Source organism: Psammomys obesus, unplaced genomic scaffold (assembly GCF_907164565.1).
Source record: "Psammomys obesus unplaced genomic scaffold, mPsaObe1.curated_primary_1811, whole genome shotgun sequence".
Classification (NCBI taxonomy): Eukaryota; Metazoa; Chordata; class Mammalia; order Rodentia; family Muridae; genus Psammomys; species Psammomys obesus.
Window position 1 is genome coordinate 4,138,366 of NW_026596443.1, and position 27,961 is coordinate 4,166,326.

Sequence of the window (27,961 nt, forward strand, 5' to 3'; positions counted from 1 at the left end):
ATTATTTGCCTTACTGAAAGGAGCCCACAGATGAGAGACTCAGCATGGCCTTCTAAATATTCCTATCTGACACAGTTACAAAAGGACATGCAAAGCAAGAGTCTTATGTGTCATCCTGAGGCATGTGCCAGGCCACATGGGGATACTTAGGTAGCTAGTGTGGGGCCCCAGTGTAGCCAATGTCTCATTTTACTGATGGGCAAATCAAACTGAGGGGGGATTTGTGATGCTCAGGCTAAATGCATAGCCGAGTGAATACTCACAGAGGCAGGCAGAAATCCAAGGCTCACAGTGTACCAGCTGAGTCATCTAGAGAGGACAGGCCTTTGAGGGATTCCTGAGGCCAAAGACTACTTCTCTGCCTCTCCTTTCTATTCCCAGGCCACTTGGTCCCCTGCAGGGCAGCCATCGTTACCTGTAACGATGAGGGTGGCTGTGCTGACGGCCTGTCCCAGCGGGTTCTTGGCCACAGCCTTGTACTCGCCGCTGTCCTCGGGGGACACACTGGGGATGACGAGGGAGCACACGCCCAGCATGTCAGTACTGTACATCGCGGGGTTTCTGTCCAAGCTTTGGTCGTTCTTGAACCAGGTGACGTGGGGCTGGGGTGAGCCCTGCACGGCACAGGTCATGCGGCACTCGCAGCCCTGGGGCAGAAGGTGGGCCCGCAGCCCCACCAGGAAGCGAGGCTTCTGGCTCAGCTTGGGTTCCCGGTGTGCGGGAGCTTTTACTGTGAACCTGTCTGTGGTAAATTCCGGGGCAAAAGGAAGGATGGTTAGAAAAAGAAGGCCTGACTGGAAGCCAGGTTTAGAGAGCCCATTAGCTGAGCCTTTCCCCACATCTCATCTACACAGCCTGGCACTCTTTTTAATCCCTTTCCTAAAATTCTGCTTGGATTTTTTAAATTCTTAAAAATTTACACTTTAAAATGTATTGTGTATAAATCAGAACACAGAGAGACAGAAACAAGAATAAGAACTTATAGTCTCATTACCTGTAGACCACTGTAGCTGACATTTTAGTGTAGAACTTTCTAGACATTTTTGCATTTTATAGAAGTAAAATGATGCAGCTAGTTTTGTAACTTTTTCTTGTGACCTTTTAAAGATCTATACCTATTTGATTTATAAAACATACTTTGTTTTTAGAGAAATACTAACTTCTATATTTAATTTATTGCTTACAGTTCTTTTTGAGAATTTACCCAAAGGCCTGTAGGCAATCTGATAGTCACAGCCTGACTCTCTCTTCTCATTGACGTAAGGCCCACCCTAAGTCCAGCGCAGTGGGCTTCAGTACAGTGCACTGAGCAGGAGGTGGGAGGGACAGTGCCCCATCCCACACATTCCACCACCAGGATTACAGAAGCAGACAGCTAAGCTCCTCCCACTTTGGGGGACCCTTACCTCTGTGCCTGGGGATACACCAGGGTTGGCTGGTTTCTGAAGGTTTACTGGTTCCTAGCTCATTCTTTGCCAGAACCCGGAAGTGGTACTCATGGCCAGGGAGGACCCCCAGGAGGGTGAAGCGGTTGGTGTGGACGCGGTCGGCCACTTCATGCCAGGACCCGTGGGATGAGGAGCGCATCAGCACTGTATAGTACAAGGGGATGGCCTGAGCCTCATCTGGAGAGGGTTCCCATTGGACCGTCACTGTCCCGGGCACATTCTCCTGCAGGTAGATGGACCCTGGTGCCTGTGGACATGCTGAGAGAGGAGAGAGCAGAGAAGCTGTGCTGCAGAGGAACCACAAACATTCTGCTACAGTCTTCTCCAGGACCCCAAGTCTCCTGGGAGTCCCAAAGCTAATTCTGGATATACAATTATCTCTACAAGGTAAAAAATATCCTCCAAAGAATCCCTTTTGTGGTTTTTTTTTTTTTTTTTTTTTTTTTTTTTTTTTTTTTTTTTTGAGGCAAAGTTTCACCTCTGTAACCCGGGCTAGCATTAACTCTAGATTTTGCCTCAGTGTCCCAAGTCTGGGATTATAGGTATTCACCACCACAGATGACTTCCAAAAAATACTTATTAACTCACTTTAAAAAAAAAAAAAAAGATAAAATGACAGGACGTGGACAGAAGTCAGAGTTTTCATAAAATCAAATCACTAATTCTTCTTTTAAGTCCTGAACATTCCTGAACATTCAATGCTGGGGAGTGAGTCATTCCAGGGAAGGGACAACCTTAACTTGACAAGGGACCTGGGCAGTTCTTCCCAGGCATCTCTGCGGTGTCCTGCGGTGCCCTTCAGTGATACAGTGGTGGGAACCACATTCGCTCTTGGACTCCAGAAAAGCAGTTAAGAAGTGAGGATGGTGTCTCCATGTTCATGGGTCAGACAATGGGGGCTTTCAGGGACTCTCCCTCTGCCCTCTTCCTGCGCCTTCAAGTACACAGGGTCCACAGTGTGGTCACGTCACACACTCAGTGTGTGTCCCGGACTTGTGCAGCCTCCACACCTTGGTCAGAGTCCACAGCTGAGCCGGCCTCACCTGCCACACTGATGAAGAAGCTGTAGGTGGCTTCCTTCCCCTGTAGGCTTTTCAGCATCACAGTGTACTGGCCTTGGTCTGAGAAGCTGGCTGCAGGAATCAGAAGCTGGGTGAGGCCGTCTTTCACGGTGGTCACACTTCTTTTGCTCAAGGGCAAGCCATCCTTCAACCAGGTCACCTCAGGCATGGGGGCAGCCTGAGGAACAAGAGCAAAGACAGACTGACAACAGGAAGTTGTTTTTTTTTTCAAGTGTCTGTTCGAATGAATTGTTTAGTTAGCACATAAAATAACAGTTTTCATTATGACATTTTATTGTGTATATGTCACTGTGTCTTCCTGATATTCACTGCTACACTTATCCTTTGGCTTTCCTATCATACACATTCTCTTTCTCCCTCTCCCTCTTCTCTCTCTCTCTCTCTCTCTCTCTCTCTCTCTCTTTCTCTCTCTCAGGCACACACACACATGCATGAGAGAGAGAGAGCATGCTGTTTTTTCTTTCTTTCCTTAAGGCCATTACCCTCCATTCTGGTCCCCTGTCCTTCGTGATTCCTTCCTCCCTAATCATTGTTCTTCATGGAGGAAATTTTACAAAAGTGAAAGTCTGTAAGCTAGGCCTAATATAGAAGGGCAAGAAGAACATTCTAGGCCAGAAGGGGGTGCCCGCCTGAGCACACGGAGATGAACAAGGAACTGGTTAGGAATAGGCTGTCAGGGAGGTGGTGAAGTGTGGCGTTAGCCAGTAAGGATGGAAGGATGGTGGGATACGAAGGGAGGCAACACACAGAAAGCTCGGAGGACAGGGCCCAGATTACTACTACCACTCGGCCTTTTGGTAAGCTCAAGGGAGCAATGGAACAACCCAATGCCGTGTGAGGACCTTTAAACACAGAGAGGTTAAGATATTGTCAAATTAGTTAGTGATGATGGCATCAGGCGGCTTTTCACTACCACACTAGTCAGGTGCTGTTGATATTGGCTGAGGATAGTCCAGAGCCAAACTCTGATCATTCATTCACTTGCACAAAAAAGTATTCCAAAAACAAAAATGATTATCTATGTTGCCGGCTCCCTCTGTTCCCAGACTAAGGTGGGGAGGGTGGAGGGATGCATTCATTTGGAGATGCAGTATCAGAAGCTACCACCAGAGGGGAGTGTACCCTATACACATGTACAGGAAAGGCCAACGGCATCCAGATGTCAATGGGCAGCGTGGCTTCAAGAGCCATTTTCCTTCCTACCCACCTCACACTGGACCTAATTTCTGAGACAAGCGCAGGTCAATGACTAGGGCTAAAGAAGGATGAGGAAGAGAGGATACCCCCAAATTGTCTAGTTTCCTGGTTGCTCTGGGGCCCCCAAGCCCTGCCACATACCCTTCCAGGAATACTTACTTCAAAGGACACAGGAACTCGAATGCTGTCCCCAGCCCTGACCACCAGTGTATCCTTTGTGCTGGAGTCCATGAGGAACTTGGGACAGACTAGAACACACAAATGGCTTGTCACCTCCCTCCACAGTTGGCCTGCAGCTCAGGTCACGTTAGGGAGAAAGACTGGAGCTGACAGGGACAGTCTTGTGGGAAGGTGAGAAGTAGAGACAAAGCAGCCAACAGGGAAGGTGAAGGTTGGAACAAGGGAGGGCAGAGACAACTGCATTTTTGTTTGGAGGCGAGAGTGCCATTAGACCATTCTTGGTCACATCCAGTAAGGGACAGAGGCAGGACAAGAGTCTTAGGTTCAGGACTCAGGAGCTCTTTACCTTTTATTGTAATTGTCTCCTTGTTGTCACAATGACAACCAGAGAGACTGGGAACAGCTCACAAAGAGCAGGTATTTGCCTCTAGTGGTTAAGACCCAAAGGGAAACACAATCTGTGTAACAGGGACCTGGGTCACGTGCTGTCTCAAAGTATGAAGCACCCAGGCCTTGGGGTCACTTGTTTTTAACCCTGGATCTGGGCTATAACCATGGGGAGACCTTGGGAGAAGCATCGTGGACCTGTTTCCATCTCTGTAAACAGGGGATCAAGAATATTTACTATGTGGGGCAGGAGCCGTAATGAGAATGCATTTCTAAGAGGCACTTTGCTTGGTACCCGGTGCCACCCCTCTGTTAGGAAGGCAGCTGGCGGCTCCATAGCAGGGTGCCTCTCAGGAAGGGTTCATAACACTCAGGGTGTGGAAGGATGTGATACTCACCGGTAGCAGGCATGGCATGAACCAGTGTGTCCAGGGAAGTGGCCTGGCCATGGCCCCCATCGTTAACTGGCGTCACCCGCACAAAGTAGCCTTCTTGGGGCCGAAGGCCCTTGGCTGTGAAGGTGGTGCCCGGCACAGTGCCCACGTGGCATGGGCTCCACTGAAGGCTGTCTGAGCCACACAACTCCACAATGTATCCCTGGGCTTCATCATTATCCTGGGTGTCCGGCCCCACCCAGCTCAGGGTGATGCTAGTGTCCGTCGTGTTTGTAACCTGGAGGTCCCGCACAGGCCCTGGGGGTCCTGGACAGGCACAGTGGAAATTTCAGGAATGTGTTAGCTTCCCCTGAGGAGTCTTCCTAGGGACTTGGGATTCTTTTTTTCCTCTTAGGGATTTCTGCACAAACTACCTAAAATTGATCTTGTGCCTCAACTATGCATGCGGGTCCCTGGCTATCTCATCTATCACACAACCAACTTGCCAACCCCTAACTGTCCTGTAATCCTGGAAAGTTGGTACTTTTAGTGGATAATCTTTTACGTTCTGGTGTGTCTGGCGACTGGAGTTCTACGTCTGGATGCTGAGTCGTGACTCTTAGTTGGGAACAACACCAGCATGGGCTTGTTGTTCTTCACCTGGTGAGTGGACAACAGCAGCTCTACCTACCCATGGGGACCCTGGAACAAGCAAAAAGCATGGCATGCATGAACGCTGCACCACAGTGTGGACTCAAGACTAGCTGCACGCTAAACAACCTGTGAGATACTAGCCCCAGGGCTCCAGGACTGCTAAGGAGTCACTGGTACTTCGAAACATATGGTGACGTTTAAAACCACTGGCCCAGGGGAGTGCTTCTCAGCCTTGAATTTGCTCTCAAATCACCGGGGACTTTGTTAAAAACCCAGACCCTTTTACCCTGCCTACAAGATGTGCAGGGATAAAGATGGAGCACAGACCAAGCAATGCCTGGCCCAAACTGAGACCCACCCTATGGGAGAGAGCCAACCCTTGACACTGTTAATGACGTTCTGCTCTGCTCCCACACAGGGGCTTAGCATAGCTGTCCTCTGAGAGGCTTCACCTAGTAGTAGATCGAAACAGAGCTAAGACTCACAGCCAAACATTGGGTGAAGTGTAGAGAGTCTTGTGGAAAAGTGTGGAGAAGGATAGAAGGACCTGGAAGTGACAGCAGCTCCACAAGAAGACTAACAGAGCCAACTAACCAGGGCCCTGAGGGGTGGAGACTGAAGCACCAACCAAGGACTATGCAAAGACTGGACCTAGGCCCCCTACACAGATATGGCCAATGGGCAACTCAGGCTTCATGTGGGTTCCTAGCAAGGGGAGCGGGCGTTGTCTCTGACAGGGATTCTGTTGCCTGCTTTTTGTTCACGCCCCCTGGTGCAGTTGCCTCAACAGACCACAGGGGAAAGGGATGCACTCAGTTCTGATGTGATTTGCTGAGCTGAGGTGGCTGGGCAGTGGAGGGGGGCTCCCCTTTTCTGAGAAATAGGGAAGGAGAGGGGGAAGAAGGGAGGATGGGGCCAGGAGGAGAGGAGGGAGGGGGCTATGATAGGGATGCAAAGTGAATAAATAAATAAATAAATAAATAAATAAATAAATAAATAAATAATAAATATTTAAAGATAACAAAATAATATAAAATATAATACATTTGCAACCAGAAAACAAACAAAAAACAGATCCTAATTGAAGTGTTCTAAGGTGCAGACTAAGATATCCTTCTTTCTTTCTCCTTCCTTCCTCCCTTCCTCCCTCTCTTTCTCCCTCTCACCCTCCCTCTGTCCCTCCCCCTTTCTTCCTTCCTCCCTCCCTTCCTCCCTCCCTTCCTTCCTTCCTTCCTTCCTTCCTTCCTTCCTTCCTTCCTTCCTTCCTTCCTTCCTTCCTTCCTTCCTTTTCATTCATCTATCTATCTATCTATCTATCTATCTATCTATCTATCTATCTACCTATCTACCTATCTACCTATCTACCTATCTATCTATCTACCTACCTATCTGAAATATGTGCCTCCTTCTGTTCAGCTTTTTAGTCCTAAGGTTGCAGATGTGTGTGTCACTACACATGGCTTGAGTTTCTGCAAGATTCCCAAGTGACATTTCCGGTTTACAGATTTTGCTCAATAGTGAGGGTCTAGAAGATATAGTCAGCTGCTGTGGCTGCTGCAGACAGTCATCCTGTTTCCTTCCTCCATCCCCCAACACAGATGAGAGAGCCAGAGGTCAGTAGAATACGCTACTGTTACTATTGTTGTTCAAACAGTTCACTGCACAGCTGACTCTGCACTTGTCTCCAGCATGCTGCTGCCTTGATGGCTTACACAGCAGCCTTCGTTGAGGTGCTCAGAGTGATGTCTCCTAAACTCTCTCCATGGAGTGAAGCTTTTGATAGGGGTGTTATGAGAAGTGTTCTCCACTTGAATCAGGGGTTTGAATCAAAGTTAGACAAGTGTCTTCTCTGTGGGGCATGGGCATGTAGACGCTGGTGTCATACTTCTCTTTAATGACAGATCTTTTGCTGTTTTTGTTGTCCAGAGAATGTCTCCTGACATCTCTGATGCTGCTGAGACTTCAGACAGGCGAATGCTGGGCTAGGCTGTCTAGCCACTAAAGACAGAGGCTGGGCTGATGCCCCAGCTCCAGGTGCAATGCTGGCCCCCTTGCATGTGATGGCCAGCGTGAACTGGGTAGAGAACTGAAGCTAAGCTTCCCTGCTACCTCTTCCCCAGGGAATACCCAGTAGTGTATGGGTGATAGAACTGGGCTAGCAGGGAGGCGGACCTTCCCAGAGGCCAAAGCGTAGATGACATGTTCTAGCCAAGTTCTCATCTCTACTGCCTGGCCCCTGGACCTGTTTAATTTCAATTTAAGCCCTTTAAGATATATCTCATCCTAGTGTTTTTTCAACCTTGACTTCCATCCCTCCTGAACATCTCCCTCCACACTGCCTCTGACCTGTGAGTTTTTGTCCCACAGTGTCAGAGCTATCCCATGCACATCCCTTCCCTACATCTTGGATTGATGCTTTACTTACTCATGGGATCTCGAGCAAAGACAGCATCCGATGAAGGCCCAGGCTCTCCAGGCCCCGAGGGAGCCACAGCTGTGACCCGGAACTCATATTGGCAACCCTGTCGCAGATCTACCACAGTGTACCTCCTTTCTGTGAAGACCACATCCCATATTAGTCTCCGTGGTAGGATCAGAACCTTGGAGCTCAGCACCTCCAAGTTCAGAGGAAGACCAAGCATGGGGTCTAACATAGCCCTCCAGCATCGCACCAGCCAGGTGTGACAGAGAGAGTGGCTTCCAAGGTGAAAAGAGACTGCTCAAGGTGTTTTCATTCCCATCCTGTCTGGCTCTGCCACAACCTTGCCAGATGGTCTTGATGGCACTTTGGTGGCTTTGCATCACGCTGCCTCACAGAGTTGTAATACTTACTGAATGGTGATGTTAGAGATGAGGATATGGTCCCCAAGGGGCTGTAACTCATAAATGGCATGGACATTACAGGACTCCTGACAATTTGTTGTGAGCCTGGTGTTGGGCTTCCAGTACACACAGAGCACAGACATGCACAGGGTTCTGGAAGCTTCCTTAACACCTGGCCCAGCCTTATCCTTTTCCATCTCTTAGCCTTTCTTTTCTCTGGAAGCAGCTACCATCTAGGAGGGTCGGGGGCACTTCCATTTCTGTTATCAGTGAGGCAGCTGAGATGTACAGAGGGCTGGCAATGGCCAAAGCCTGAAGTCGGGGGTGGGAGGAGGCTAGGGAAGACAGCTTTACTCCTGGATTTCAATCTCAGACTTCTGCTCCAGGGGTCCTCAAGCTCAGCTCTGCTGATAGACTTTGCTGGGATGGGGTGTTTAGCAGCATGCTGGGCTTCTTTGCACAAGCCCTCAGGAGCATCTACTCTCTGCCAGCTGTGACTATTGCAAGTAGCTCTAGACATTGCTAAATGTCCCCTGTGGGGACAAAATCACCTCATCTGAAAAGCAACTATGTTAAACTGATCTGCACTAGCAATACCAAGGGGCCCTATAGCCAGGGGAGGCTCTAAGACTACTTGGAGTGGGGTTGGTGAGAAGCTGCCCTCAGGCCAACTCACCAGACACGGGCTGCTCATTCACAGCCATCCAGGTGTTGCTCCCCTTCTTGCGCTTCTCAACCAGGTAGCCCAAGATGTGGGCACTGCCAGGGCCCCGTGGTGCCATCCATGTTAGCGTGATGCTCTGGCTGGAGGCTGACAGGATGGCTGGGGCAGAAGGGGGCCCTGGGAGAGCTGAGGGCAGAGGGTGCCAGTCAGCAGAGGTTGAGGCAAGCACCAGCTCCTGGGAGAGGGCAAGGGGAAGCTAGGGGGCACAGTCACAGTTTTCTGAAGCACTCCAGTGCTGGGTCAGCTTTTTCTAGGACGATATTCTGGCCGCTCTGGGACAGAGATGATGGAACAGAAAATGTTTTCTAGCTCTAGATGGAGTCTAGAGCCAGTTCAGAGACCCCTTAACCATGCCCAGATAGCTTGCTGTAGAACAAGGATATGTGATAGAGAGGGGTATTGACCAATATGCAGATCCTGAGAGAAGGGGGCTGTGTGTCTCAACCTGAAAGAACCCCAAAAGGCTACAAGATCCCAAAATAAGCTGTAGCAATGGGTGTCCACTGTGTTCTAGAAAGACTTTAAGCCTCCCCATCCCCCGCCCTACAAGCATAGCTAGCAGCCCTCAGCCTCTGGGCACACCAGAGAGGGCAGAAGAGTTCTCTATCCAAGTGACATCTGCTCTCACCCTCAGGAGCCACCAATATCTCCTCCGATTCCAGGGCCTCTCCGGCCCCCTCTGAGGTCACAGCCCGAACACGGAAGGCATACTTCCTGCCCTGCTCCACGCTGCTGTCAGTGAAGCTGGTACTGTCTGGTGGGGGCTCGCCCACCTTCAGCCAAGTGCTCCTTCCAGCCTGCCGCCTCTCCACCACATAGTGCTGCACGACCTGGCCCCCATCGTCCCTCGGGGGCTGCCAGCAGAGGCAGACACCTGCTTTGTGACAATCCTGCACCTCCAGGGGTCCCTGTGGGGGCTGAGGCTTGTCTGAGGACCCATGGAAAGGAGCAGGAGAAGAAAGGAGTCAGAGAAGCTGGGAGGGGGCCGGGTTACTTAACTACTCATCGGTGGATAAGTCTGCAAAGGGGTGGACCGCCCAGAGATGCATTGTTCCTGGCATAGCCAGAGGCAGAGGCAAGGTGCCAGCTCATGGGGAGGCTACAAATGTCTCTTGGTGTCTCTGGTCTCTCCCACCCCAGTCCTGCCCTGGAGAAACCATGAAACCTCCAGCCTGTACCCAGCTCCAATCAATATCCAGCATGGGCTACTGCTTAGCACTCTGGCATAGGCAATCTGACTTTGCTGGTACAAGACACCAAGTGTCTTCCCCAGGCTCTGTTGTATTGGAGCTCATAGAGGTACAGGCTGGTTTATCTCTTCTTTCTAGGCAGTCTGGGGACAGGGAAGTGGCCAGTAGGGGTGGCTTTGAATTTGAATTATCATGCAAATGAGGACCAAAGGCTAGCAAGTCCATCCCCTAGCCTGTCCAGGCTACCAGGGAGGACCTGGGATCCCAGAACCCTGAGGCCCTAGTTAGAGAACAGGTGGGGTTAGCACCTATAACTTGCAGAGTAAACTCGGCCTGCACGCAGCCTCCCTCACTCCTCAGTGTCACGCTGTACTGGCCACTGTCCTTCCTGCACACGCTGGGGAGGCACAGTCGTGTATAGCCATCCCCTAGGGCCACTTGGACGCCCCTGTGGTTGCTGCCCGCCACCTCGTCCCCATCTTTCCTCCAGGCAGCCTGAACAGGGAGGTGGCTCTGGAAAGGGATTTTCACAGTCACTGGCTTCCCAGCCTTGAACACCAGTGGTTCTCTGAGTGTCTCTGTCACATCTGGAGCGATGGTGGGGGGATCTGGAGAAAAAGTAACGCAAAGGAATCAGAGAGGACCAAGCCCTGGGTCCCCGGGGACCATGGAAAGAGCCTAGAGAAGGAACTCCCTACCCCAGCTCATGAGGACTAGCAAAAGGAAATGGATTGGGTCTGCAGAAGGAAAAGCCGGGGTCAGACCTTACCAAGAACTTCCTGGTAAGAAAGGAGATAAGATGCTGAGCTGTGAAAGACATGGGTTGGCTTCATAGGAATCTCCACAGACTGAGAAGCTTGCAGACAATGGACATTTTCACCTTGTACAGAGACGAAGGGGTAGGGAAGGGCTGGGCCTTACCCTGCACGATCAGGCTGGCCTCACTCTGCTGGCTGCCAGCTACAAAAGTGTATCTCCCAGCCTGGGTCCCCTCCACGTGGCTCAGGATCAGTCTGTGCGTGAGCCCCTCTTGCTCAAAGATGACCCCATCTTGGGCAGTGAGCTGGAGACAAGGATCACCATGGAGACAGCATCTCCCACACTGCCCAGTTCAGGCCATTGTGCCTGGTGCCTCAACTCTCAAAACAGCCCTACAAGATCAATGCCTTTGCAAGTCCCATTCTATAGACGAGCAACTCGTCTGAGGTCACATAACCTCAGTGGAGCAGGGGTCAGGGGTCAGAGTTCACTGAAGCTACTGTGCTGTACCACCCAATGTGGCAGCTCTGATGGCACTCAGAGAGACTTCTCAGAGAGACTGCTGAGCCCAGCTGGTCAGGACGAGGCAGTGTACTTATACAAGGCCTTGAAGCCCGAGTGGAATTTGTGACAGAGGATGGTGGAGGGACAGCAGAGGCTGTGCCATACATTCATAATGTGTTTATTGTAAACACACAGCTCGCCAGCTGTTTAAATGTCTCTCAGAGTCGAAATGTCAGTAAAATGAAGAGTAAAAACGCTGGGCAAAGTCTCTCCCGTCTACTTCTCGGCTTTGCCATGCCCCCCAGACCCACCCACATTAATTGGGAAAGAGGAGTTGTAGGACATGAGGCGGGGGGCATCAGTACCTTGACTCCATCTTTGAACCAGGTGCCAGGTCCCAGGTCGCTGGAGAGGGTACAGGACAGTATGGCAGCTTCTCCTAGCTGCACCTCAGTATCAGTCAGACCCTGAGAGAAGTGGCCCATGGAGCCTAGAGGGAGACAAAGGAAGTCCCCAAAGCCCCAGCCTTGGCCTGCATTGAATTCTGTTAGGCCTCCATAGTTCTGCCCATGGCTTAGTCAGACCCAGTGTGCCCAGCCTCCTGTTTCCCTTAGGCTGGTACAGAGATGGGGGTGTAGGTAGATGAAGCACATCCCCAATCCACCCCCGAGTCCCACAGATGGGAATTCTGAGTCACAGAGACAAGCTAATACTCTGGAACTTTGGCCACAGGGTTTCAAGATCTAATACCAAGCAAACCTTTGAGTTTCACACAGCTTGGATCCGTTCTGCATGGGGAGGGGAAAGGAAGGGTTACTCCCTGAATTTGCAAGGGATTCTGGGAAATGGAGGCAGTGGTAGGGATGAGCTTCTGAGCTGAAGGTAGCACTGGCATGTAGGCACCCCATTATCCAAGGACCCTACCCTCTGGCTCCACCCTATGGGAGCCACCAGCTGAAAGTACCTACCTCGGGCCTCCGAAGAAGAGCGGCCAGTGCCAGGCTTGTATCTGGATCTGGGGCTCTGGCTTGCAGCTTGTCCCTGGCTATAGACATCTGACTTGCCCTCTTGGGTATCTCTCCTGCTACCAAGATGCCCATGGGGACCTCTCCTCCCATCTTTACTCCCGGCTCTCAGAGACCCTCTGTCCTCACTGCCAGTCCAATGTCCTAGACTTCCGGTCCTCTCTGTGTGTTCTTTCTTTGCTGACCCAACTTCAGTGCCAGACTGTGCCCGACACCTGCTTGCAAAGGGACCAGGCTTCGGGCCTGACCTGCCAGGGTCTTTCCCATCCTTCCCTTCATATTTCATTGAGGCCCCAGATCCTTGGACCTTGCTAATCTCAGCCTCCCAGAACTCTCCCTCCTGGAGGGACCCTCTTCCTTCTTCCTGTCCTGTCCCTAGTTGAAAACCTGGCTCCTGGATTCCTCCTGATAAACTTCTGAAGTCCCTTCTTCCCAATGGACTGTCTAATTCATTCTGGGGCTCCTGAGGTTTTGAAATGACACCATCTCCACGTATAGTGGAATTTCTTCTGTCTGGGACACCTGCGCTCTCTATAAAACCAGCCCTGGCTCTTCCAGAACTCGAACCTTTGCTCTCCAAGGAGCATGGATCTTGACATTCCCCAGCAGCCTCTTGGCCAGCTGCATGTCCCCTGCCCTTAGAGGCTCCTTGGCCTCCATGGGATTGCCTGAAAATGGAGTCGTTCTCCAGCAGTGAGCTAGAAGCTCTGAGGCTGCCTTGACTGGAGCCTGGAGCCTGATTGGGGCCCATATCTCGCCCACTGTCAGGCCCTGACATTACCTTGGCTTCTCTCCCAGGCATAGAACTGCTGTTTATCAACTGCCCAGCCCCTGACAAGCTCTCAGAACTGGCTCCCCTACTCCTGTCATTCAGCATTAAGCCTCCACATCCCTGAGGTGACATTCCCCCCTGGCCAACAACTCTCTGACTGCCTGTTGTCCCTAAGCCTGATTTATTAAAGTCTGAATCATTTCCTGGCTTCAGAGCGGCTACCCCTGACCCACTCTCATCCTCCTCTGTCCCCCTACCACCAAGAAGCCTAGATGTCCCTACAACTCCTGCTTGGTCTACAGATCTTCTTTCCCCAGTGGGAGTCCCTATGTCCCTATGAGAACCTGGGAACCCAGAAACATCCTCCCATTCTCTGATACCTGGTTTCCCCACAGAACCAACAGCCTCTATGGCTTCGGTGATTCCTGAGGATCCATGGCCCCTGAGACTGTTCTTGGTACCCTGCCCACCTGAAAAGATACGTGGCCCTCCTGGTGTCCCCAGATTCCCTGAGCCCACTGCACTGCCTTTGCGCGCTAGTCCATCTGTAGTGTCTGGTCTTCCAACCATCTCAGAGCTCACCCCAGGCCCTGTCTCTGCAGACCCCATTCCTCTGCCCTTGTCTGCACCATCCTTGGGGCTTGTGCCTATCCCTGCTGCTGCCTGGTAAACTGACCCAAGACCCACAGATTCATATTGTTTGGGTGCAGCCAGTAAGCCTGGCCCTCCTGACCTCCCTGAACCATTCACATAGTGCATTTTACTCTCCAACCCCATCTTCCCAGGCCCCACTGGGCTTCCTTCATAACCAGCCTCATTCTTGGATGCCATTCTTCCAATTTCCCCCAAGCCATCCCTTACACTTGCCTCACTCCAAGACAAAATGCCTCCAGATTGTTCTAAACCACTTTGATAGCCTACCTCATCCTTTAATGAAATGATTTCAGATGCTCCTAAACCATTCTTATAACTTGTTTGACCCCCTAATTCCCTCACCCCATGACCCTCCACATCATTCTTATAACCTGCCTCACTCTCTGACCCCACAACTCCAGAATATCCACGACTGTTCCTATAATCTACCTTATACCCTGACCCCATGGCTCCAGAGCTCCCAGTTACATTTTTATAACTTGCCTCACTGGCTGGCCCCATTTGTCTGGAGGCTGCTGAACCATCTGTAAATGCTACTTCACCATCGGGTCCTTTTCTTCCAGGCCCAGGAGCCCTCGACCCTTCTCTGTAAGCTGTTCTGTTGCCAGTTCCCCAAGACTCTGGAATTTCAGACCCATCTCTATAACCCAATGCAATGGTAGACACATGAGCCCAGCGGCCTTCTGAACCAGCCTCTGCATAAGGAGATGGTGCCCCAGGGTGCCCAGATTTGTCCCAATTCCTAGTTCCAGCTCCAGAGGTCCTGGCACCAAGGAACCTGGTTCTTTCTCCATCACTTTCCTTGTCTCCTCTCCCTAGAGACCCTGGTCCCATGGATAATGGAACCCCAATGCCATCATCAAAGTCTCCTTCTCTAAAGGCCCCCAGGACTCTGAAGTCCTCATAGTCTCCAGTGTGACCCCAAGAACTTATTCCTCCAGAGTCTCCTGGTTCTCTTTCCATATATTTCTTCCCAACCTTTCCTACTGTCCCAGAGGACATGGTACCATCTCCACCCACAGGTCCCACTGTCCCAGGACTCCCTTCACCACGAACAGAGTGGTGCTCTCCACCAGCGCTTGTTTGACCCTGGCCTTGAAATAGATCCTGATGCTGATCTTCACTGATTCCACAAAGGCCACCTGAGCCATTTCTGAGGCTGGTCCCTCTCCCAGACACCTTTCCTGCAGGACCATGCTGACCTTTGTTTCCAGACCACAATCCCCCAGGCACGCCTGAGTCATGCCTGTAAGTACCCTGCTTCCCAGACTCTGTCTCTGCAGATGTCCCATAGGTAGCTCTGCAACCAACATCAAGGCCAGGTCTTGCTCCTTCTAGCACCCCTGCACCATCACGGTAAGTAGTTCCACTCCTAGAACCCAAGCTCTCCTCATTCCTAGACTCCACCCATCCTGGTCCTCCTAAGCCATCCTTGTAGCCCATCCCACCTCTGGACCCTTTTTCGCTGGACCTCCCTGACCTGTTCCAGAAATCTTCTTCAGATCCTACTGCCTCTGAATCTCCTAATCCTTCCATATCTCCCAGTGCTCCCCCAGAGCCCTGGACACCCAGGCCTGCGGACATAACTAGCCTGTGGTTTCTGGCATCTACTCTCTGACTAGACATCAGTCCAGCTATTTCGGAACCATCCATTCTCCCTTTCTCCCCACCAGACCCACTGTGGGCCCCCGTCTTTATGAGGTTGGACCATGTGTCATCCTGAGAACCCACATTTCCACCCTCTGTTCTGCCTGGACCTCCTGCTCCCTTTTGCCTCGCTGTCCAGCTCTGAGGAAACTGGGAGTTTCTGGAACCATCCTCCGTCCTGCCTAAGGCCCCAGCTGTGCTTTGGCCATCCCCTCCCTGTGGCTCTTGCAGACCACCTTTCCAGTCCCTGGGATCTTCTGGGCCTCCAGGGCCAGTTTTGTAGCCCCTCCCCATAATTCCATGACTACCTGCCCCTCGCAGAGAGCCCTCAGCTTTGGCCTCAGAACTGCTGCATCCCAGAAATTCCCTCCCTCCATATAGTAATGAATTCTGCATGTCATTTCCAGCAGATGTCTGTCCTGGATATCCTCCTTCCTCCCAGTACATCCCAGCTTCTCCACAATCAGCATCTCCACCTGCCTGAGTGCCCCAGCACTCGGGGCCTACCTTGGAGCTGTGATCCCCAGCTCCAGGAAACTCAGGGATGCAAGGTCTTCCTGCCCTATTGCCTCCTCTACCTTCCCCAAGGCAGGCTCCATTAGCCCACCCTGCCGCTGCTCCCTTCTCCCTCCTCGGGTCACCTTTTTCTTCCTTCTCACCCATATGATTGCCACACATTTCTGTTTCCTTCGTTGTCAGCTGAAGGCCCTCAAGATCAGATTGGGATCCCCAAAGTACCCTCTGTCCTGCCCCAGCCCTCAGGTGAGGATCACAGAGTTGTCCCTGACCACGTCTGTCCAATTCACTGCCATAGCTCTCTCTGGGTTCCCTTCCTTCTGTGCTGCTTTCAAGTCTTCCATCCTGAGAGTGGCTGGAGCCAGCCTTCCAACCTCCTGTGTCCCCCCACCTGCTATTCCCTTTGCCATCTCTGCCATGACCTTGTTGTTGCCTTTCCACGAAGCCCAGATCTGATTCTGTGTCCCCTCTCTGGAGATGGAGCCTTCTGGGAAGGCTTCTGCCACAGTCCCCCTCTCCGTGGGGCTGACTGTCCCCTGGAAGAATGACCCCACCTTGCTCTCCTTCCAAAAAGCCCTTTTTGTCCTGCCCAGGTCTCCAAGCAGAATTAGCTCTCTCTGCATCCCCTACCAAGGAATAGCCATGCTTGCCAAAGGCACCCCTGTCTGGGCCTGCTATGAGCTGTACCACACTAGTCTCCTTGAGGGAGCCCTGTTCTCTGGATTGCCCTCCCTTGCTGCTGATGGCTCCAGAGTCTTCTGTTTCTGAGGTCAGAGCTTCTGGAGTCTGAAGCCGGTGGTCAGTATCTGTGGTCTGAGGGCCTGTATCCTTCCCACCTTCCGTGAGGTGTTAATTACACAGAGGTCATTAGCCCATAGAGAGACAAGAGAAAAGACCCTGTTAAATGAGGGCAAGGCACCTGTCTGACATGGCTGCTTTGCCTAGCCCTCACCCTCCCCAGTGGAGAAGTTGCCCAGTGGAAGAAAAAAAAAATGTTCCAGCACATTGGTGGATATGTCCCATCACCTCCTCCCCCAGGCCTGTATCCACACCCCACCCCATCCTGCCATGTGGATCATGTGCTTTTGCCACATAAGCAATGTTGTGATTTTATCAAGCTGCTGTGGGTTTCAGGAGACCCACTTGTCCAATTGTCTACCCCACCTCATGCCCAATTCAGTTTCCTGGGATCACATTGCCCCCAGATGCCAATGCTTGGAAGGATTCAGGGGGTTTTCTGGTCCAGCCCAAGGGCTTCTCATCCACATTAAACACAGGCCACTGTCACAAGCCTTATCCCAAGCCTCGGGGTCATCTAGAATCTGAGGTTCCAGAGTAACCCTAAGAGGTCTAAGAGAGTGCACACAGCTGGGCTTGGCTGACCATGAAGAGGCTGTGTTGCGCTCAGTCAAAAGTAGAGCTAAGGAGCCTTTCTCATTCATGACAGAGGCAAATGACAAGGCGGCAGAAACCCTCCCACCTGCGCTCAGAGACCTTGTCTTGGTAAAGACAGGGGAATTCAGAAGTGTGGCCACGCACCTTCAACCACCAGCCAGGCACTGGAGGCGTGGAGCCCAGTGTTCAGCGAGTAAAGGCCCATATCTGAGTGGCCGGCCCCCTTCACAACCAGCCGGTGGGTGAGCCCATCAGGAGACACAAATACTTCATATTTGTCACTGGGCCTCAGTGGTCGGTGCTGGAAATGCCAGGTAGCATTGGGACAAGGGTTGGAGAGTGTACATTCAAAGACTGCATTACTCTGCTCCTCACAGCGGGCCTCTGCCAATGGGACCACCACTCTGGGAGGGATGGCTGCCATGGAAACAAGAGAGGGCAGGGCATCAGCTTTGGAAGGAGACACAGGGAGGTCTGAGCACTTGGGCTGAGAATTAAGAAACGTAGAGAGACCGGTTTGCCACAATCTTCCTTTCATCTTGGCTGGGTGGTCTCCTTACCCAGCTTCTGTAGCCACCACCAGGTCTTTACTGAAGGCAGCAGCACCCCATCCACACATAAAACATATTATGATCACTGAGAGAACTTAAATGCTCTTTTTACAAATGAAGAGACTGAGGTTTAAGAAATTAAATGTTCTAAGTATGGCAGTATGCACTAATAATCCCAGCTCCTGGAGAGGCTTGAAGCAAGAGGATCACAAGTTCAAGGCCAGCCTGTGGCACTGTAAATTTGTGAGCCGTCTAGACATCTTTAAAGAGAGTCTTCTCAAAATAAAAAGAACCGAGGAGCTGGTGTTTGCCTAGAATGAGCTAGGCCCTGGGTCCAAAAAAAATTTACTTGTCCCATCCTGACAGCTAAGAGGTGGCCCAGTCCCAGCTCATGCTCCTCTGCCCATGTCACATTGTTACTGGCCTTCAGAAGCCCATCCTAGCACCTGAGGCCCGCTGGATGCCCCCTTCTCTTCTTGGTCTCCAGCTATGGTTCAGCCTTGTTCTTTATGACCTGTCTTCTCAAAACTTCCTCCTCCATGCCTCTCTTTGTCCTTCCAATAGTCCTCTTGTCAGTAGACACAAAACTCATGGCTACAGGACAGATTTCAGGGAGGGACACTCCCAGGTGGGGAAGAAACACAAGGTGCAGCAATGGAAGAGGTCTGTTTCTCAGATCTGTCCAGCCCAGCTGGAAATTCTTGCTTGGGAGTTGTGGGAGAGGAGGACAACCAGAAGGGGTGACATTGTAGCAAAAGGCTATAGTCTGGGTTTGATTTGAAACTAAGCAGCCTCAACAAAAGGTCTGTGGGCAGGGGCATGTCATGCATGGCTACATATCGCTCTGAATCGCTCTTAGAGCCCAGCTGGATACCAACAGCCTGCACATCTGGGTGTATCCCTCTTCCTAGTTGCCCTTGCAATGCATTTATCCCCCTCCACGGTACCAGCAGGGCCTTCTCCTCTCCCCTGTGCAAAAGTCTGTGGTGGCGAGCACTCACTGCTGGCCTCTAGCTCTGTGGAGAAGACCACAGCATCTTCCACCATGACCTGGTAAAGGCCAGCATCCTCCGGCCGCAGGTCCTGGATCTGGAAGTGGTAGCGTTTCCCCAGCCGTCTCAGACAGTGCTTGGTCTGGTTATCAGAGCCATAGGGGATCATCTCACCATCCTGAAGCCAGAAAAGGATAGGTCAGGGCCTCAGTAGGTCCAAAGAGCCTCCTACCCTAGCCTCACTCTGGCTATCACCAACGGCTTTCTCTACCGGCCAAGGTCAAAGACAACATGATCCTAGGGCCATAAAAGATACGGGATTGTGGGCTCGGGGTAGAGAGCAGAACCTGGATGTGGTAGGTGGAAATATATGTTCTAAGAACGCCCAGGCCTCTTTCTATGGGTGGAAAAACTCTGTGCAGTTTATGCTGAGACATCCGAAATGGCTGATCCAAGCTGTGCTGGGAAGAGAGTTGCTACACAGCCCCGTGTGTTAGCATAAGTGATCTTATGACCTGGGTCCATGCCTTTCATTAACCAAGGGTGTTCAGAGAATGTTTCAGGGCCGCATGAAACACAGTCGTTTATACATACACTAATCCTTCTAAACCACATAGTGATTTGCTACCTGAGAATTAACAATAGCTAACACTTATTAGGTGCCTGCTGTGTACCAGGCACTATTTCAGGTACTTGAGATACTACAATAAAATAGAACAAAGATTCCTGCTCCGAGGGAACTAAAAACCCCACATGAAAGAAAGAGAACCAATAAGCAACATAAATAAATAAGTAATCTGTATATGGAAAAAGAAAACTAAGAACAAAGCAGCCTAAGGGGGCGAAGGGCTCAGAAGCACCAGGGCTAAGCTCAGCAGAAGCTCTTGGGTGAGATGAGAGAATTAGCCACTTGGATATCAGAGATGAGCATGCTAGGAGCACATGCTAGGAAATGAGCGTGCAAGGAGGAGTTATAGAGAAGGAACAGGGACAAGGCCAAGGAGCTTGAACAGGGCAGCAAGGAAGAAGAGAGACAGGTGGGAGGAGCTAGGTCACAGGAACTGGCAAGCATGCACAGTGTCCTTTGGGCATTGAAGTATTCTGTGAGGTAGCTCTTCTGACCCCTCACTTCATAAATGAGAAAGTTGAGGCACAAGCAAGGTGTCTAGTCTGAAGTGCTGGTGCCAGCATTAGTTTGGCTGTAGAGAGAATGGATGCTTTGCAGCCCCCAATCCCACATACCTTTCTTGGTCTCACATGGTTGGCATGTGCTCAGAACTCTGTTCTTACCCTGCTCGGGCATTAGACACTACATAGAATGGCAGATCTGGCTCATGGAGAGGTAAGAGGTTTCTGGAGACTATCCACACAGGGTGTGACCTAACAACTCTAGCTGGAACCCCATGGGTGAATGCTTACCACCTGGGTGTTCTAGATGATTCCATGAGAGTCATCATTTCCCTCCCAGGACCTGCAGCCCCCAATAAGGCCTCTAGCCTCACCTTGTACAGGTAAATCTTGCTCTCAAGGTTCTTGAGATCCAGCTCCAAGTCAAATGTGGCAGCCCCTTCCTTGGTGACCCTGATGTGTCTCAAGTTGGCAACAGCAGTGACATACTAGAAGGCAGACAAACCCATTAAGGGATCCTTAAAGCAGTTTCTTCGGGACACTGAATCTTTGAAGAATCTAGTCTTAGACTTGGCTCACAACGTCCCTGAGGATCAGAAATTTGAGTGTGTATGTGTGTGTGGGGTCTCAACCAAGGATACTTAAACTCTCAAGGAAGAAAAGATAAGAAGTCAGGTGAGGAAGGAAACCAAAAGAGGGTGTCCATTCATCTGTCCCTCCTGCTAATAAATGTTAGGTGAGCATCACTAGGCAAAGCCCTCGGCCCTTTGTTGATACAGGTAAGAATGATTGAAAGAAAAGCTGAGTCCTAGCTGGGAGACTGGAAAAGCCATCTTTAAAATGAGTTTTTAAAATGCCACTTTCAGAATGAAGAAAACTAGCTGTTTTCTAATCCCAGAAGGAAAAAAAAATAGACATGTCAAGTTAGACACAAGAAGGAACTTCCCATGTAGTTTATAAGATGCTGGCTCAGAGTACTAGAATCCCTGAGAAATAAGACCCCAAGTCTGGCAATGATAACAATAACAATAATGACAGGAGACACTTATTAGACCCTTTCTGTGTGTTATGCATTAGGCTAATTGCCGTAAACACTTTTACTTATCCCCTCAGCCCTACAAGTTAGATTTTGCTATAATCCCTGTTCTACATATGAGAAAATCAAGACATCAAAGCCCTAACTTAAGTCCAGACTTTTAACAAGTATCAGGCCTAGATGTCAAAATCCAGAGCAAGCTTAGGAGTCCAGATCCTTAGCAGGACCTCTTGGTGGGGCTAGACGGAGGAAGACTGTTTACCAAAGCTGGCTTCTCCAGACTTTGTGCTCCAAGGGGGGTGGGCCAGGACCAGAATACCTGTGCCATCTTGTCCTCCTGTTCCTTCTTCATCTCCTGCAGCTTGCGCAGCATGCCCCGGAAGTCTACGATGCCGTACTGCATACAGATCTTCTCATAGTCCTTCCGATCTGAGGCCATCAACAGCTGCCACACCTTTTCAGACTCCATCTTTTTATTAGGGGCTGGAGGTGGGGCCCTGGGGATCAGGGCAGGTAGGTCAGAGGCCAGAGGAGTCCCAGGAATTGACCAGCTGACCCTGGCAATCCGAATGAGTCTATGGAAGCTGCACTATGCATCATATCTGACTGGCAGGCAGAGAGACTGAAATCTCTCAGATGGCTCTAACAAGCGAAAGGACCCGGAGATTAGATGAAGCAAGCCCTACCCTTGTGGCTTCAGCTTGTAGGAAACTGTGGGCTCCTAGCAACTGGCAGTGCTGGTTTCTGATAAGATGTCTGAGTAGAGTAAGTTAGAATTAAATTGTTCTGTTACTTTAAAATGTATTTTTAAATTCTACCCAAACGGACCCTTCCATTTTGCAAATGGGAGTGAGGGGAAAGAAGACTAACTCAAGATCCAGAAAGCCCTGTTCTGAGCTCTTTAGTCCTCCCTCCCACTGGCGGCAGTCTAGCTTCTTCCTTGTAGCAGATGTGGAGAGTGAGCCCAGCTTGCTTATGGAAGGCGTTGAGGTGGGCACCCTATGAGCTTCCAAAATCCTCCCAGACCCACCTCTTTTTCAGCATCTTCCGAAAGTCCATCAACTCCTTCCTGAGGTCTAGAAAGAAAGAATAAGTTTTGAATCCCAGGTGGGATGCCTAGGGTCCAAACAAAGGCTACATGGTCCAGAGTTCATAAGCAATATTTGTTGTTTGTTTTGTTTTTAATTTTTCTGGTAACACCCACAGTGTGTGTGTATGTATAAATGTATGTGTGTGTGTGTGTGTAGTTATACCAGATGGGGAGCAACATGCAAAGGCCCCAGAGGGGTGTTCCAACCACTCTACCTACCCTCCTGAGGTTCCTTTTGCCTTTTTCGGTTCTTCCGAAAACCCACTGGACCATCCAAGGAAGAGAGGAGAGAGGTGGTGCGGATAGACAGGGAGAGAAGCAAGACACTTGGATGGTCCTCCTGGGAAACAGACTGAGCCCCAGAGCCTCCCACCTGAACAACATCCCAGCAAAAGGAAGAGATGAGGGTAAGGGTATTCTATAAGCTTTGATACCTCAAAGCTTCACCATGAACATCATTTCATGAGCGAGAGACTCACATATCTACAGGGAAGTGGGCGGAATAAGGAAGGGACACGATCACTGACAACCACAGCAAACTCAGGGGCATCCAAGAGCATCTGAGAGTTGCCAGTTCAGTGGATGGGACCGAAACTGTTGACTATTCCCACAGTCATTCTCAATCTTCTTCTTTGCCATCTGCTCCCAATGAAGGGTCTATGGAGACTCAATATACACTTTCCCCTTACAAATAACAGCTATCACCAGTTTTTTTTTTTTTTGGTTGGTTTTTTAGTTTTAAGCTTTTGCTTTCTTGATGAGGGAGGCAGGTATACTTGGGCCTCCCTTTCCCTCTCTTCCTGCTTGAGTGTGGCTCTGTCCAGATCAGTCAGCCTGCTAAGGATGGCAGAGCAATGAGACAAGAAGAACTTGATCTCCAATTATTCCAATTATTACAAACCAAAAAAGTTAAGAATCTTCAAACATCATGTAAACAGAGCAGAACATGTCTTTGTGTGGCTGGCCTGTTTGTCCCTCTGATGTAGGCCTACACAAAATATCTGTTGCAGAGTGGGCAAATTGAGACCCAGATTTAAAAAAAAAAATGACTTTGTAGAAGATGAGGGACTAGATATTGACATCATCTGGGTCCTGGTCCCATTCTGAGCATCTGCTACAGGATGTAGCTAAAGGTGTGCCTTTAAGGTACATGCAAACACCCATAGTGCCACTGGGTGGAGCCAGGACTCCTGCAGCAGCCTCTGGGTGCTCCTTCCCCTCCTGCCACCCTGAGGTTCCTCTGAGAGGGTTCTCTGGAGAAAACTGTTGCCCTGGGCACTGATGGGCACATGGGATAAGCCTACCTTCGATGACAGTAAGCCTCGCTGAACACGTGGCCTCTCCATAGGCGTTCACCGCGGTGCAGCGGTAGAGATCCGAGTCTTCTCCAGTCAGCTTGTTGATCTGCAGACAGACAGGTCAAGGGCAGGGGAATGGGGCTAACATTTGCCTTCTGCCATGTACTACACACGGTTGTGTGTTGGAAGTAGGAAGATGTACAGACATGACTCTTCCCCCTGAAATTCTGCCTGTTTTTTTGTTTTTGTTTTGAGACAGGGTTTCTCTGTGCAGCCTTGGCTGTACTAAACTCACTTTGTAGATCAAGCTGACCTCAAACTCACAGTGACCTGCCTTCCTCTGCCTCCCTGAGTGCTAGGAATAAAGGCATGAGCTACCATGCCCAGCTGAAACTCACTATTTATCAAGAAATGAAAAGAAAATTTTGATCCAGACAGAGGGCAGATGTTCTTACTATCAGAGGTAATATGGGTCACAGGAAGAGCTTGTTCTGGGTGTTAGGTGAACTTGGCACTAAAGACTGGCTCTGCCATTCATTACTTGCTATGGGACCTTGGGCAAGTTCCCTGGCCTCCATGATGTTAATTTCTTCATTTGTAGGATGGGGATAATATCTCAAAAAGTAGTGAATGGTCAGGATGAACTCAAGTCCTCTGTGGAAAATGTCTGGCCCGGGGCCTGATACTTGCGAGTGATCCATGGTTAGTATCTATAATATTATTAATATTAAGGGGACATGCTACTTGACTGGTACCACAATACATTCCAGTATACCTCCTGAAAGCTGGAAATATTATCAGCTGAAAATGCATTTAGTGCAGCTAGCTAACCAAATGTTTCCCTAGCCTCGAATGCCTTAATGTGAGAGGGCACTTCCGTGAGCCTGCAGTTGGGCAAGACCATGAAGCCCATTTTATAAAAGTTAAATACCTCATGTAAGTCAGTGACAGAATATCTATAGAATATAGTTATCCTATGACTGAGGATATCCTATGGCTGTGGGTTGCTGCATGGCTTGGAGTGGCTCATGCCTACATATTTCTAACTCAAGAAGAGATCAAACTGAAAAATATAAGCGCTCAGTGTGTGGATTTGACTCAATGCACTTTGTTTTTCCACCAACACAGGATAGAAAATTGCACGTGGAGCAGTCAAGGGCTGTCTGTGCTCCATCTAAGATGGGACAGTGAGCAGTAGCTCTCAACCTTCCTAATGCTGTGACCCTTTAACATAGTTCCTCATGTCACAGTGACCATGAAATTATTTTTTGTTGTTATTTCATAACTGTAATTTTTGCTACTATTATAAATTATATTATAAATACTTAATATGCTGAACACCTGATATGTGACCCCTGTGAAAGGTTCATTCAACTCCCAAAGGGGTCACAACCCACAGGTTGAGACCCACTGGCAGTTTATATGAACTTTTAATCTTTACAATTCCTGAAAATATGTACTATAATCATGCCATTCCATAGGCGAGGAAACAGCGGCAGAGAGAGGCAGGTAAAGAGCTCTTCAAGGCAAAGTGATGGGCCCAAGACTGTGACCCAGCATGGTCCAGGTGGCCTCCTGAGCGTTAGAGAGATTTCGGCAAACCCACCAGGGCTTCTCCTGGCTCAGAAGGCCTATGGGTTGAAGCTGAATAGACCCAACTGTGGGAATATCTCCTCCTTACCTGGGGACTGGATGCCATTAAGAATTTAAGGGACTAGGAAGAGACTCATGAACTGTGGGTCAGATGGCTGCAGGGCTCACCTGCAGCACGTGCTCCTTGCTGCCAGGGGCAGAGGAAAGCTGGTACTTGCTGGAGTTGCTGAGGTCTCCTTTGGTGCTCTGCCAGTATACTTCAGGTCTGGGCTCCCCACAGACCACTGCCCGAAAGATGGCATTTTTCCCTGTGGCAGAAAGAAGCAACTTGGGGGTACAGTGGCGACATATGTTATTTAGATTTAAACTTACATCATCTGCCCTGTTGTAGGCACCCCAACTCTCCAGTTCAAAAGAAGTACCTGACTTTGAATCCCTGAACTCATAATGTCAGGTGGAAACAGTTTCCAGGTACCCAGAAGCACTCCTGGCCTGACTTCCATCATGCAGAGGACTGGTGTCCCCAAGAAAAAAATGTGGTGAGGTGGTCTGTGGTGGGCGAGGTGAGCAGAGCTGGAGCAGGAGGTGGAGCAGGAGGCTAAGGGCTCTCCCAAACCAAGGAAGTGTATGGCGTTTTGTGAGTTTGATTCCTCCTATCTAGGGGGATGGACAAGATAATCTTGGAAAGCAATGGCTTGTGCTCAAAGGAGCTGGTGCTCAGACCTAGGACTCCAGCCTCAGAAAAGACTCTCAGTTTTATGCAGGGCAAGATGGCATGAGAGCTACCTTGCTCTCACAGAGCCCTGGTGCCTTCTGCCAGGAACATCTCAGCAGAAGATCTCAGAAGAGGTGCCAGGGCCCTCCTTGTGTCTCATGACCTTGTTTCAGATTTAGAAAAGCATACTATGGTCTCATTATTTTTCTTATACCAGAATGCTGTTAACTAAACCTTAAAGCAGAGGTCATTGCTAGAGAAGGAACACTACTTCCCTGGGCCCTCCTGTGGCCTTTTAAAATGGCGTTCCTGAGCCTAGGCTGACCTGTGAGTCACTAGACATGTGGCTTTTTAGGGCAAGGTTAGAAGAAAAGGGGTGTGTGTGTGTGTGTGTGTGTGTGTGTGTGTGTGTGTGTGAAAGAGAGAGAACCCAGAGGTCAAGTGTCTTTCTTGCTCATACTCCACTATTTTATTTAAAAAAAAAAAAGATGGTGTTTGCTTCACTTTTATTTTATATGTATGGGTGTTTTGCCTTCGTGTTTGTCTATGTAGCACTTGTATGTGATGCCCTCAGAGGCCAGAAGAGGATGTTAGATGTTCTAGAACTGGAGTTACAGATGGTATGAGCTGCCATGTGGATGTTGGGAACCAAACTCTGATCCTCTGGAAGAGAATCCAGTACTCTTAACCACTGAGCCATCTTTTTAGCTCGTCCACCTAATTTTTTGAGACAGGGTCTTAAGAGCCCCAAATTCATTAATTGGCTAGACAGGCTGTCCAACAAGCCCCTGGAATCCTGTTAATTCTCCACCCCTCCCCCCAGTGTGGGGACTACACTTGTGTGTGTGTGTGTGCCCCTAGTGTCCAGCTTATGTGGATACTGGGAATCCAAACTTAAATCCTCACGCTTACAGAGCAGGCACTTTACTTCAGCCATCCTTTTAGCCTGGGAGAAGAGAGATTTAGCCTCTTCCTGTAGAAGACTTTGAGGCAGGGTGAGGAGAGAAGAGAACCTGGGGACCTGCACCCCAGGTTAGTATTGGCCAGCCCGTATTCCCCCCACCCCGTCAGCACAGCATGGACTTTTCACTCCCTTTCCCCACAGTCTCCTCAGGCTCCTGCCCTCCTAGGGATCCAGGCAGACAGAGCCCAGTCGGATATAGGAAGGACAGATACATAGGCGATGCACATAGGAGGGACTGGGAACCCAGAAAGGTTAGGTGGCCAAGCCTTCTCCCTCGTGCTTTCTGGGGAGTAGAAGAACAGGAGCCGTGACTCCTTCAGCCATATCCAGTAGTGTCTCACCTTCAGAGAGAGCCAAGGTGACAGGCTTCTGCTTGAAATCTGGTGTGCTGCAGCCTTCGGGGATCTCATCCACCAGCTGCCGGATGTTCACTCCCGGGATGGAGGACTTCTTAGGGGCCTTTCCTGGAGAAGGTGGGAGGAGTTCATCTGGAGATGCCACCCACTCAGGCACAGAACCAGGCCCCTAGTTTTCCAGCTGCCAAGGCAGGCTCATCCTGCCCACCTGCTGTCTGTAAACAATACCTCTAAGCCTTTTAATGGGAATCTAGTGGTTCCTCTCTATTTGTGTGCCCCAGGAAGACCTTGGCTGTGTCACTAGAGAAAAGTCAGGTAAGGGAGGGTAGGAAAGGGCTACTCTTCAGGAAGCATTAGTTCAGTTCCTGTGTGGGGGCTCTGCAAAGCAGACCGTGCTCCAAAGCCCACACTGAAAAAGCAGAGGTGGTGTGTTCCTGGAGAGCTCCAGCCTCTAGCTCCCTCCTGCCTTCTGCCCACCTTAGGAGCAACAGTGAGGCAGAGGCAGTTAGCTCTCCTACCTGCCATTGTCCCAGCTTCTTCTTGTTCCTCTTAGTGAAACTTGATCTCCTGAGGATGACAGATGAATTGCTTAGGAGAGACCCATATTAGTATCAGCCCACCCCTCCCATACCACCAGGGGCACTGGCCAGGATCTAAGGTGGATGTCGGGGGCCAGGGATGCCCCTAAGAGCTTGTCCAACCCCTAAAGTGAAAATGATTAGTCCCCTGCCATGCCCTAGAATGGCTGCACCAGACCAGTTTCCCAGGGCAATTTCCAGGGAGGAAGAAGGGGCTTCCCAGTTCTTGAGGATAGGAAACCTTGGTGCCAGGACTGTATACCACTCTACTGATGGCCTCTACCCAAGCCCATCACCATTCAGAGAGTAAAACCAAACTCATTCAGGAA

The 27,961-nt window shown here is 50.2% G+C and overlaps 1 protein-coding gene across 1 annotated transcript; it reads right to left on the reverse strand.

Annotated features, from left to right (window-relative positions):
• Positions 1-371: 371 nt before the first annotated feature.
• On the reverse strand, positions 372-27,579 carry Igfn1 (immunoglobulin like and fibronectin type III domain containing 1). Its single transcript, XM_055598079.1, has 23 exons — positions 27,573-27,579; positions 27,040-27,162; positions 25,188-25,327; positions 23,433-23,532; positions 22,348-22,392; positions 22,069-22,114; positions 21,358-21,535; positions 20,377-20,490; positions 18,884-19,052; positions 17,476-17,748; positions 16,723-16,772; positions 12,291-12,408; positions 11,688-11,812; positions 10,981-11,122; positions 10,368-10,667; positions 9,498-9,797; positions 8,822-8,995; positions 7,748-7,876; positions 4,693-4,995; positions 3,887-3,975; positions 2,492-2,687; positions 1,407-1,706; positions 372-742 (listed from the first exon to the last, which is right to left on the reverse strand). The coding sequence occupies exons 1-23, from the start codon at positions 27,577-27,579 to the stop codon at positions 372-374; spliced, it is 3,792 nt and encodes a 1,263-aa protein (XP_055454054.1).
• Positions 27,580-27,961: the final 382 nt, after the last annotated feature.

Bases quoted from the DNA above. Each gene is read 5' to 3' on its own strand.
- Igfn1 (XM_055598079.1), bottom strand. The intron at 16,773-17,475 runs GTGCGTGGCCAC...ACCTCACGGAAG, and splicing joins TGCCTGGCTGGTGGTTGAAG to GTGGGAAGGATACAGGCCCT. The intron at 10,668-10,980 runs GTAAGGCCCAGC...CTTTTTCTCCAG, and splicing joins GGCCAGCCTGATCGTGCAGG to ATCCCCCCACCATCGCTCCA.